The 12,389-nt window shown below is 34.2% G+C and overlaps 2 protein-coding genes across 3 annotated transcripts; both read left to right on the forward strand.

Annotated features, from left to right (window-relative positions):
* Positions 1–380: 380 nt before the first annotated feature.
* Positions 381–6,148, forward strand: ARC5 (P-loop containing nucleoside triphosphate hydrolases superfamily protein). 2 transcript variants are annotated; one of them, XM_012972965.2, is made up of 18 exons: positions 381–996; positions 1,195–1,359; positions 1,444–1,566; positions 1,684–1,905; positions 2,073–2,206; positions 2,314–2,406; positions 2,508–2,571; positions 3,376–3,424; positions 3,602–3,684; positions 3,769–3,926; positions 4,043–4,103; positions 4,211–4,273; positions 4,353–4,453; positions 4,763–4,820; positions 5,006–5,320; positions 5,417–5,578; positions 5,685–5,775; positions 5,932–6,148. In XM_012972965.2, the coding sequence occupies exons 1-17, from the start codon at positions 640–642 to the stop codon at positions 5,760–5,762; spliced, it is 2,286 nt and encodes a 761-aa protein (XP_012828419.2). In that variant the 5' UTR covers positions 381–639; the 3' UTR covers positions 5,763–5,775; positions 5,932–6,148. The 2 variants fall into 2 exon arrangements, with proteins under 2 accessions (XP_012828419.2, XP_088680950.1); XM_088824824.1 differs by having other exon boundaries at positions 467–996; positions 5,906–6,148.
* A 4,459-nt stretch (positions 6,149–10,607) lies between these two features.
* On the forward strand, positions 10,608–11,701 carry XND1 (xylem NAC domain 1). The gene is made up of 3 exons (XM_088824832.1): positions 10,608–10,898; positions 10,998–11,299; positions 11,387–11,701. Exons 1-3 carry the CDS (start codon positions 10,727–10,729, stop codon positions 11,525–11,527), a joined length of 615 nt encoding a protein of 204 aa, XP_088680958.1. The 5' UTR covers positions 10,608–10,726; the 3' UTR covers positions 11,528–11,701.
* The last annotated feature ends 688 nt before the right edge of the window (positions 11,702–12,389 follow it).

Raw genomic sequence — 12,389 nt, forward strand, 5'->3', positions numbered from 1 at the left:
CTAATTAATAAAACATGGTAAACAAAATACAATGTGGTGCCACTTTTATAGTCTAGCTAGCATACTACACATGTTATAAATGTCAAAGTAATTTGTCCCCATAGGTATAATTCAACTCATTCTGGGGTGGTAAGTTGGTCCAAGAATCTAAAATCGGCAGCCGTAGTGTGGGAATTTCAACTCCAATGAGAGATGGTTCTTTGTAAACACGCTCGCTACCCTAACAAACCGTTAGTCAGCATAATTTACGTTCATGCATTAAATACTTTTCAAGCCAAAGAAAGGATGAGGGTCCTGAGAGCGAGATATTTCGCTTTCTAGTGCAAATTTGATTAGATGTTTCTTTAGTTGTAATAAATGTTTGACATCGTCGAATAAATAAATTATATTTTTTTTTCCAAAAATTAAGATTATTTATTTGACAACTTCCTTAATTAGTGTAATATAATACACTCACTAATCAATTTCACAGTGAGTGGAAAAAAGCGATTTTATATCCGAAATTGTCGGAAGTGAGCGCGCGAGGGTGTCCAAAATCCCACAAAATCCAAACCCAATTCAAAAAACTCCAAACAACTTTATCACAAAACTCACCTCATAGTCACACACTCCTAGAGAGAGAGAGAGAGAGAGAGAGAGATGGAAACGGACTCAAACAACCGATTCAACGGCGGCGGAGGGTTATCGGCAGAAACCGAGGAAGGGCAATGGAAGCTGTACGAGGCGTACAACGAGCTGCACGGTCTGGCTCAGGAGTTCTCGACGCCGTTCGACGCGCCGGCGGTTCTGGTGGTGGGCCACCAAACCGACGGGAAGAGCGCTCTCGTGGAAGCCCTAATGGGTTTCCAGTTCAACCACGTCGGCGGCGGAACCAAGACCCGCCGCCCCATCACTCTCCACATGAAGTTCAACCCCGATTGCGACACCCCTCTCTGCCATCTCTTGTCCGAATCCGACCCTTCAATCCCCCAGGAAAAATCACTCCAGGAAATCCAGGTTTGAATTCAATTTTGCTTTTGTTAGGGATGGCAAAATGTGTAATTTAGAGCAAACAAATTATGTTTGAAACGTGTGAGTTAGAGAGATTAAAACCCTCGATAATTAATCAATGAGGTTAACAATGTTGGAAGCTCAGCTAGTCCCGTTCTCATTTGAAAAAAAACGAACCCCGCTAATTTTGTTCGATTCGTGTAGGCTTATATCGAAGCTGAAAATATGAGGCTGGAGAGAGAGCCTTATCAGTTTTCGTCGAAAGAAATAATAATCAGAATCGAATACAAGTACTGTCCGAACCTTACCATAATAGATACGCCTGGACTTATCGCTCCAGCTCCAGCTCGGAAAAATCGCGCTTTGCAGGTATATTACCATTTATTTTATTTTATTTTATGAAGTTACTTTATTCACCTTGGAATATTGAAGATGCTACATATGATACGGCAGACTCAAGCTCGAGCTGTGGAGTCTTTGGTTCGGGCTAAAATGCAGCATAAGGAATTTATTATACTTTGCCTCGAAGATTGCAGCGATTGGAGCAACGCCACAACTCGGAGGGTAGTGATGCAAGTACGATTTATCTCACCTTCTCTCTTAGGTTTTGCTCGTAATCTATTGATTTCGAACTCTACAAATCAAGATTATACTAGCAAATAAAGGATTGATTCGTCTTTTGTTTTGGCATAGATTGATCCTGAACTTTCAAGAACCGTAGTTGTCTCAACAAAGCTTGACACAAAAATCCCTCAGTTTGCACGAGCTTCAGATGTGGAAGTCTTTCTTTCACCACCTGCAAGCACACTCGACGGCTTCATGTTAGGCGATTCGCCTTTTTTCACTTCCGTTCCTTCGGGCAGAGTTGGATCCGAGCGTGAATCTGTCTACAGATCTAACGACGAGTTTAAACAGGTCACCCTCTTTCTTCTCCAGTATATTAAGGCCTCGTTTGGTTGGGGATATTAGCCATAATCATATTTTTCATAATTTCTCAGAAAATGTTTCGTTCCTTTTCAATAATGCAATTTCTCTCGTCCCAATGTATTCAGACATTCATCTCTGTTGATGCTTTTCGACAGGCTGTATCTTTGAGGGAGATGGAAGATATAACCGCTTTGCAAGAAAAGTTGGGTAGATCACTTTCGGAACAAGAAAAGAGCAGAATCGGTGTTAGCAGCCTCAAGTTATTTTTGGAAGAGTTGCTTCAGAAAAGGTAGCATAGTTATATATTACCGATATTCGGTTTTGCCTCTCGTACGATTGGTCGCAAGTCACAAGTGCCCATAACCGATAATTTTTGTGATATATTTCTTGATTAAGGTATATGGACAGTGTACCACTGATCATTCCGCTTCTTGAGAAAGAGTATCGGAGTACAACAAGGAAGCTTAGTGAAATAAATCTGGAACTCGGGTTTGAAATTCTCGTCTAAAATAATCCGAAAGCTACTTTCTAGTTTTCATCGGTCATACTTAAGTTGATATGAACTAACTTGTCGTTGGTTTTTATCTCAGTACTTTGGATGAAGTAAAGCTGAAGGAGAAAGGAAGAGCTTTCCATGATCTGTTCTTGACCAAGGTATATATATATATATATATATATATTAATCCTCTAACTCGTGTCGAAGATAATTTTCTAAATTCAGTAGCTTAGGCTGGAAATGTACCCAAAATCTTTGTTCTTTAGATTTAAAATTTTCTAAAGTTCAGATGCAGGGAATTTATTAATGGTAAATTACGGCGACCTCCCTGAGGTAAGGTCAAATTACGAAAAAGCCCCTCTTGTTTGGGTAATTACAACCATCCATCAACTAAGAATCTTTTTATACGTCCACCCTTGCGGTGTCAAATTTAGTGGAATCTTCTAGATTATGTGGAATATTCTCTAGTTTGTACCCGTTTTACCCCATTCGAGCTCCACATATTGAAACAAGATGATTATAAGATGTGTCTCTTGGCTTGTAAATATCAGATTGTATTTGTGGTGCATAAGAAACTGCATTTTTGCCCAAAACGAGTACAAATTAGAGAACACTCCACGAAGATTATGTTAAATTTGACACCTTAAGGGTGGACGTGTAAGAATATTCATAGTTGATGGGGTGGTTGTAATTACCCAAACAAGAGGGCTTTCTTCGTAATTTGACCTTACCTCAGGGAGTTGGCCGTAATTTACCCTATTTATTAAAGAACCTTTTCTCTGATATTTTATGATAGCTTAGTAATATACTAATATCTACTGCTTAGTGGCTGATTTTGTCGCCTCTTTGAAATATAGTCAGCTGCAGTCGCTCGTTTTACGTTGTAAAATAATTGTAATCTTGGAGTTTATCTCGTTCCTATTTGAAAATTTTGCTTCCGTGAATGAAATCTTTGTATGCAGTTATCACTTCTGCTGAAAGGAACAGTCGTTGCACCACCAGATAAATTCGGTAAGTTTTCCGTCGCCACCTAACATTCAGCACAAATATATCTCGTTTCGTCGTTACAAATTCAACCAAGTAATTTACACATATATCTATGCTATTTAGACGGCTTCCATATTCATTATCCGTCTCATTTGCCACCTGTCCTACTGAAATTGTAAAGAATTACGTACTTGTTTTCAGGGGAAACGCTGCAAGACGAGAGGGTTAATGGAGGTGCATTTATTGGCACCGATGGTCTTCAGTTTCCACAGAAGTTAATACCTGTACGTTGCTCACTATTTTTCGCTTATGAATGAACCGTTTGAATTAAGCAATATACTTAAATAATTTATTTTTTATATACGCAGAATGCGGGGATGCGTCTTTACGGTGGTGCGCAATATCATCGTGCAATGGCCGAGTTCCGATTTGTTGTCGGAGGAATCAAATGCCCTCCAATTACACGTGAGGAAATTGTCAATGCTTGTGGAGTTGAAGATATCCACGACGGAACTAACTATTCACGGTTTTTTAACCACCTTCTACATTCTTCGACTTGCGTTTTTAAGAATTTAATCTTCTTACAGACATTTGTTGCTTTTCTTATTCACATTTTTACTGATTCACATTTTAATTATTCAGGACAGCTTGTGTTATTGCTGTTGCAAAGGCTCGTGACACTTTTGAACCTTTTCTTCATCAGGTGACGAATTCAATACATAAGTTACCCAATATAATTTTTTTTTTCTTTTTTTTTTAAAAGAAAAAAAAATACTATTAATATTTTTTAATTTCTTTTTGTGGTATCAGTTGGGTGGCAGATTGCTTCATATTCTAAAGAGATTGCTCCCGATCTCGGTTTTTCTTCTCCAGGTAGATTATTTGTTGTTTTTACAGTTTTAGAGTGTCAAAGTCCACTATTGTTTTATGTTTTCCGATTCATTTTCAACAGAAAGACGGTGAATACCTCAGCGGCCACGAAGTTTTTCTAAATCGTGTCGCCTCCGCCTTTAACAACTTTGCTGAATCAACTGAACAATCGTGCCGCGAAAAGTTAGTATAACTGCTTTCTTTTTTTTTTTTTTTATTTACTTCATTCTTTTAGGTACACTTTTCTTGTATCAAACGAATCTATATAACACGATTCCTTTCCTTGTTGCTTTCGAAACATAAACACACTACCGATTCTTCATCCCAAGTAAAGATGATTTTTACCCCTCCTAAAATATTATCCTATGCTTCGAATATCGAGCCGAAATTTCCAGCTTCACTATATACTTGGATGTATCGTATTCGTTACTCTTACGCCTTCTATTTATCTTTGCAATTAATTCAATTTTTTTCCGGTATATAAACTTGCAGGTGCATGGAAGATTTAGTGAGCACCACTCGCTACGTTTCTTGGTCTCTACACAATAAGGTGCATATATATATATATATATATATATATATATATATATATATATATATATATATATATATATATATAAATATATATATATATATAAATAAAATCTTTTTGTACCACTTTACTTTTGTTGAATACGACATTCGGGCATTCTCTCGACAATTAGATTTAACGCTTAACACATAATCCAATTGCAGAATAGAGCTGGATTACGTCAGTTCTTGGATTCATTTGCTGGATCAGACTCCACCACTATTTCTCCGGAATTATCTGTGGGCAACGAAAGGCAAGAGGCTAAGTCAAAATCAGATGTAAAAGTCAACAGTTTGACTTCGGGATTTGATTCAACGGGGAGTAGTGGTCCCACAACAGAAACAAGGCTAGCCGACCTTTTAGACAGTACACTATGGAACAGAAGGCTCGCCCCTTCGTCTGAAAGGATCGTTTATGCTTTGGTTCAACAAATATTTCACGGTATTCGAGAATATTTCCTCGCATCCACCGAGCTAAAGGTTCGTAACTCCAGATCGTATATAGAATTTTTTAAATATCTGATTTCGTTAAATTTTATAATAACATTAACCAAAATGGTTTTAAATTTTTTGCAGTTCAACTGTTTTCTTCTTATGCCGGTTGTTGACAAATTGCCGGCACTACTTCGAGAAGATTTGGACTCTGCTTTCGAAGATTTAGATAATGTCTTTGACATCACCACCATGAGACATTCGCTGTCACAGCGTAAACGAGAGACGGAAATCGAGCTCAAACGGGTACCTTTTCTTGTCATTTTTTCTTATATTTAAATATTCGGTCTCTCCATTTTATTTTGAAAAAAATAAAATAAAAAAAAAATCGTTAAATGACCTCGTAATTTAGATACAAAGGCTTAAAGAGAAATTCAGACAAATCCACGAACAGCTTACTTCAAGTCTTGCAATGTGGAGGCCATACTGATGATTTTACCTCTGTGAGTTGTCTATTTTGTTTTTCCTTAAACCTTGCTTAATTAACAACTGTGCATGCATGAGAAACGAACACGTGCATGAAAATATCTCGTGATCGTTTCTGTATGTGCTGTTCACCATACTCTAATTTAGAGTCTCGATTTTTTCATTTGCAACAGAACAAACGGCACAGAAATCGAGGGGGAGAAGCATCTCTCAATATATTTGCATGCAAACGTGATTAACGGAAGATAAAGAGGTAAGTCGATGTTGGATTTAACTTTGTATTTCTATTTATTCAACTTGTTGAGGGATAAACCGAATCCAATTTCTGTTTCGTAAGTAAATTCATCTCGTTGATATAATAATTAATTAGTGTTACTTAAGTGTTCTAAATATTTGAGTTTTGCACATCTAACTTCATTGCTTCCTTTTCAATTTAGTATATTAATACTTGAAACTTACATACATCAGAACCTCGATAAATTAATACTCGATTAGTTTATAACTTCGCTTAAGTAATATTTTTTTTTCAGTCCCTACTCGAGGATAGATATTAGCGTCAATTTCCATTATTGGATTTGGAACAAAGACAGGCATTGTTGTATTGTTCCATCAAGATTGATGAGAACCAAATAGTTAGGCCAAAAATGAAAGGGATTGAACTCAAATTATGATCCACCAAAATAATAAGGGTAAATAGCACTTAACCCCCTGTGGTTTGTGCCTTGTGCACGACCCCCTTTTACTTTCAATATAAGCACATGAACCCCCTGTAGTTTGAATTTGTGCACACGTTCCCCTTATACTTTTAATATAAGTACATAACCCCCCTTATGGTATTTCACTTGGTAAATAATCATGCTTATTAGGAAGATGAAATTTTTAAAAGTATAAGAGAATTATGTGCTTATATTAAAATATGAGGGGGTAATGTGATATATTGAAAGTACAAGGGGGTTATGTGCATAAAACTCAAACCACATGGGAGGTAAGTGCTATTTATCCAAGTAATAAAGATGAGTTTTTCTGCCCACTATGGATAATATTATCCAAATCAATTTTTTTTTTCTATTATAGCTCTTAAGACATCATAATTAGTTGCCAAATTATACTTTAAATTCAATCTAATTATAATAATTAAAAATAAAATCAAACACCTACTTGAATAGCTGTAATTTACTACTCCCTTCGTTTCTAAATATGTGTCGTTTTTCACCTTGGCACGAGTCTTAAGAATTTCAATAAATATGTCTTGATTTTAGGAAAATAGATATAAATAGACCAAAATACCCTTGTTTACTAATTAATGCATATAGAGTGTTGGAGAATTAATAAGGGTATAATTGAAAAATATGTAATTAATGCAGCATTGAAATTGTAAAGTGACAGATAATATGGAACAAAAAAAATTCTTAAAAGAGACAGATATTGTGGAACAGAGACAGTACTTTCTCTGCCCCATATTACAATTTCAATAAAACATTAATTACACTATTTTTAATTTTGACCTTTATCACTCTTAATTAATTAACTGAAAAAAAAAAATAATCACTAGGATATTTCAGTAATTTACTATGTTTTTTGCTGAAATTTATGCATATTTATTAATTTTCTTAATATGTGCGCAAGAATAAAAAACGACATTTAAAATGAAACGGAGAGAGTACTATATTATAATAAATACAAACGGGGTGCGTGTGTGTGTGCGCCAAAGTTTAAGGATAATTTTCAACAATAAATGTCAAATTTATAAAATGATGTCCGCAACCGTAAGGTGTGGAGGATGAGAGCGCGTCGGTGTCTAACGACTCGAGTTCGGTTTCCTAACACTTTTCAGGTCGAGCTCGTCGAATATGATTTAAGCCGGTGGAATTTCAACGGTATCAGATATTTTAGAAGCTGATAAGCCCGTTAAATCTTATTTCGCAAAAAAGAAAAATCAATTTCACATAGCCTTAGAAATGAAATGGACATACACCAAAGGTTGAGTATATCTTACCTCTTTCTTTCTTCCTTTTTTTCCCAATAAAAAGACCTTCACAATAAACTTTTGGTTAATGGAATGAAGTCATTTTCCTCTGTGTTTTTTTTATTGTCTTTTAGTCTTTATCCCATCAAGTATATGTATATATATAAAAAATGTGAAATTGAACAAATAATTTGACCAATAATAGGTCCAAAAATTTTGATGGCATGGGCAAAGGACAATTTTCCAGGACACTAAATTTGATGCTATATGGATTGTAATATCATCAGTGGGTCTATCTACCCTGCTGCATTACATTATGCCTCTGCAATATTCTTCCTATTGCAAGTGCTCTTAGCCACTATACTTATATATATATATATATATATATATATATATATATATATATATTTATATATATATATATATATATATATATATATATATATATATATATATATATATATATATATGTGTGTGTGTGTGTGTGTGTGTGTGTGTGTGTGTGTGTGTGGAGCTAAGCATTGTGCACATTTGACGTAAATATTCATACGTCTCTGAAACCGAAAACTGAAACTGAACCTGAAACTAATCAAAATGTTTGAGATTCATAAGCGAAAATAAATCATTTTTATCGATGAATAGTGGTCAAATTGGCGTATTATTAAACCATGCTCGGTTATCGAATAAGGTAACATGATCACCGAAAAATGACATACGTCTTTGAAACTGAAACTAAATCGAAATGTTTGAGATTAAGAAGCAAAAGAAATCATATTATCGATGAATAGTGGTCAAATTGGAGTATTACTAAATCACGCTCGGTTATCTAATAAGGTAACATGATCACTAAAAAATTGACTTTTAACTGTGTTACATTATTGATTACCTTAACAAAACAATGTAAGAATTTAATGACCACCTCCCCTATGATGTAATGATAATGTTTGTTTTTATTTCATTTCCTTAAAAGTGCATAGGGGAGATTTTCAAACAACCTACTCATGAAGTTCTTGAGATTGAATTCATCCACATGCACTTGCTTCAATTTCAATTGCTCTTTAGTTTAGTACAATTAGGGAGATCTTTGAAAGATTGTTAATTTGGATAAGCACTAGCTTTTGTGAGTAATTATCCTATTGGTTAAGTTATTTTGTGGTTAATTAATCCACACAATGAACTGTTTATCTAATGCTACACCAGGTGATTATTAACCGTTGATCTGTATGTAATTATACACACACTCATGTATGCTTAGTGGTGAGATATTTCACTACGTCGATAGTTAAAAATCACCTGGTGTATTTCATCGAGTGTAACATCTCAATGACCCATAATTAACCTTGAAAATCATCACTAATATCTAAAAGTAGTGGATGATATAATTAAATCACAAACCATGAGCAAATTCATTAATTATATTGAACTAAAATATTCATCTCAAGAATATATATATATATATATATATATATATATATATATATATATATATATATATATATATATATATATATATATATATATATATATATATATATATATATATATATATATATATATATATATATATATATGGTTATATTTGTCAATCATTTTCAACCTCATTGAGAGGGAAACAAGAAAATGAGATAAGATGTAACCAAGCAAGAACTCAATATAATTTGGACCAACTTAATTATGGTAATAATTGGGTTATGGGCACTCCAAGTAGGTGGGACCACTTTCCACCTAAGATCGTAAGGCCCACAATCTTAACTCATAGTCATCATGCCACGTGTACGGCATACATGAGAGGTTGATGATATAAGCATGAAGTGTGACTACTATCTCCAAATATTCTTGAAAATACCACATTTGATAGATTGATACACACAACTCATGTATTCAGTACACATCCATCAAATATTCTCAGTGCAAATTACGGTCACATCCGAGATAAGTTCAAAATTACAAAAAAAGTTCTTGTTTGAAGTTACTACCACCTCTTCAATGCCTACGTATTATTTTACGAAAAACGACCCATCATTCAGTGGGCAAATTTGACCATAAGGATGGACGTGTAAGATAACATAATTGATAGAAGTAATTGTAATTATCCAATAAGAATGGGTTTTTTCATAATTTGAGCATACTTTCCGTGGCCAAATAAAACATATTAGTTATAACATCTTCTACCATTTATTTATGGGTGCAAATTTAGACCGAATGACCTGTTTTAACAGGAAAATTGGATGCCATAGGATGATTGACAGGTGGATAGTTTAAATAAAAATATAATTAGGATTCTAATAATTGGAAAAAAAAAAAAAAACCCAGCATAACCCGTAACCCTCTAACCCTAATTATAATCAGGGTGATTTATTAAGAGTTAAGACTCAAGAGTGCCACATGTCAAAAAATTAGTGGAATCCGATTTATATTAAATATCGGCTGATCCGCTCAGAATTTAATTTCTTTATTTAATCATAGTATACATATATAGAAAAACACACACACACACCATTTCAAAGAAAAAAACACACACACACACGTACAAACACACACATGTATGTATACATAGAATAAAGTTCCCTCCAAATAGAAGAGGCCCCGTAACTTGAAAAGTATCTAATGTTCTGCATAACCGCCGCCTTGGAGTGGGAAATGGGAGTGCAGCACACCACCCAACACCTTTGTTCAAATATATACTTTCAAACCTAAATTAATTAATTATTAACTATAAATTAAAATAAATAAAATAAAAAAACCCAAAGCCATGCTTCAAATCTATGGTGGTGGTGCTGGTGATCAAACCCAAACACCTTCCATTTCACGTCAATACTTTTCTCTCTCCTCCCCTCTCTCTCTCTCTCTCACTATAAATATCAACAAAACCTCACTCTTCACCACCACCACTATATATATATCTATATGTATTATACTTCTTAGTAGTATATGCAAACTTGTTTTTTTTTTTTTCTCTTATCAAGAATTACTATATTTTTCTCTCTTCTTGATTATATCAAATGGGGGATAATAATAATAATAACTTGAACTTGCCGCCTGGTTTCCGATTCTACCCGACGGACGAAGAGCTTGTAGTACACTTCCTCCACCGCAAGGCCGCCCTCTTACCTTGCCACCCCGACGTCATCCCGGATCTCGATCTTTACCCTTATGATCCTTGGGACTTAGATGGTAACTAATATTAAAATTCTTTAATTTTATCTTATGTTATATATAATTATTATTTTTACCATAACTTATATATATGCATGTATAAATATGTATGTATAGGTAAAGCAATGGGTGAAGGAAACAAGTGGTACTTCTACAGCAGAAGGGCACAAACAAGAATTACCGGAAGTGGATATTGGAGCTCTATAGGTGTTGAAGAACCTATTTATTCGAGCTCTAGTGGACAACGAATCGGCATGAAAAAATACAATGCGTTTTACTTAGGTGAATTTTCGGAGGGGACGAAAACAAATTGGATAATGCAGGAGTACCGGCTCTCCGGTTCTACTTCCACTAGTACTCGATCATCTTCATCTTCATCTTCATCGTTACCTTCGAGAAGAAGAAATTCCAAGAAAATCGTAAGTCCAAAATTGAATAAATTTTTTTTTAAATATATAATTATAATTATCACTCATTTTTTTTAAATAAATATAAATTTTGTGTAGGATTACAGCAAATGGGTTGTGTGTAGAGTGTACGAGAGAAACTGCGACAGCGACGGCGACGATGATGGGACGGAGCTTTCGTGCTTGGATGAAGTTTTCCTCTCACTTGATGATCTTGATGAAATTAGTTTGCCTAATTAATTTAACATTAAATACGTCCCAAAAAAAGAAAACAAATTAATTAGCTAGCTAGGGTTTAATATTGTGTATGTTGGCCTAGCTAGTTTTTTATTTTATTTTATTAATTAGTAGGATTTGCAAATTAAAAAGATGCATTAATGTTTTGTTTTATAACTTGTGACAGTTTGTTTCAAACGCAAGAATCTTATTCATGGCTGTTTCTTGATTAATAGCACAACCACAAGTGACATGGAAATGTATATATATATGCAGCAAATTTTCACAGGACGACACGTGGAATCAATATTCCATGCAATATAAGATGAATCTAATTAAAATGGAGCAAAAATATATTAAGTGATGAATGATACTGTGACCCAATTGTTGCTTCAAAATTCTGTACACTCGATCATGATTTTATTTTTTATTTTTTATTTTTTAATATAGTGGCTTGGCTATGGGGGATCTCACGTGCAGAGATTAGTGGGACCCAACTGACGTGGTGGGGTTATTTTGTTGGTTTTGCTGACTAGGCATTTTTTTCCTCCTTAAATAATAATAAATAAATAAATAAATAACATTTTTTGTGAAATGATAGGTATACTGTGTTGTGCCACAAACCTAAGGAAACATTTTTTTATTCATTCTGGTGGTGACTGCTTACGTGAGCATTGAGTCATTTGTGACGCAATAATAAAAAATAATGACAAAAATGTCCTCATTTTACTGATTTGAATTATTTTGGTATTTATTCAAAATATTTTCTACATTTGATAAACCCATATGCTAAAAGCACAGATCACCACATAATAATAATAATAATAATAATAATAATAATAATAATAATAATAATAATTATTATTATTATTATTTATTATTATTA

Source organism: Erythranthe guttata, chromosome 2, assembly GCF_056151865.1.
Source record: "Erythranthe guttata isolate IM_541 chromosome 2, IM_541, whole genome shotgun sequence".
In the NCBI taxonomy this organism is placed as follows: domain Eukaryota; kingdom Viridiplantae; phylum Streptophyta; class Magnoliopsida; order Lamiales; family Phrymaceae; genus Erythranthe; species Erythranthe guttata.

Coding starts and splice junctions, on each gene's coding strand:
- ARC5 (XM_012972965.2), top strand. CDS start 640: ATGGAAACGGACTCAAACAACCGATTCAACGGCGGCGGAGGGTTATCG. Junction 2,207..2,313: donor GAAGAGTTGCTTCAGAAAAG/GTAGCATAGTTA, acceptor TTCTTGATTAAG/GTATATGGACAGTGTACCAC. Junction 4,454..4,762: donor GAACAATCGTGCCGCGAAAA/GTTAGTATAACT, acceptor ATAAACTTGCAG/GTGCATGGAAGATTTAGTGA.
- XND1 (XM_088824832.1), top strand. CDS start 10,727: ATGGGGGATAATAATAATAATAACTTGAACTTGCCGCCTGGTTTCCGA. Junction 10,899..10,997: donor TGATCCTTGGGACTTAGATG/GTAACTAATATT, acceptor ATGTATGTATAG/GTAAAGCAATGGGTGAAGGA. Junction 11,300..11,386: donor GAAGAAATTCCAAGAAAATC/GTAAGTCCAAAA, acceptor AATTTTGTGTAG/GATTACAGCAAATGGGTTGT.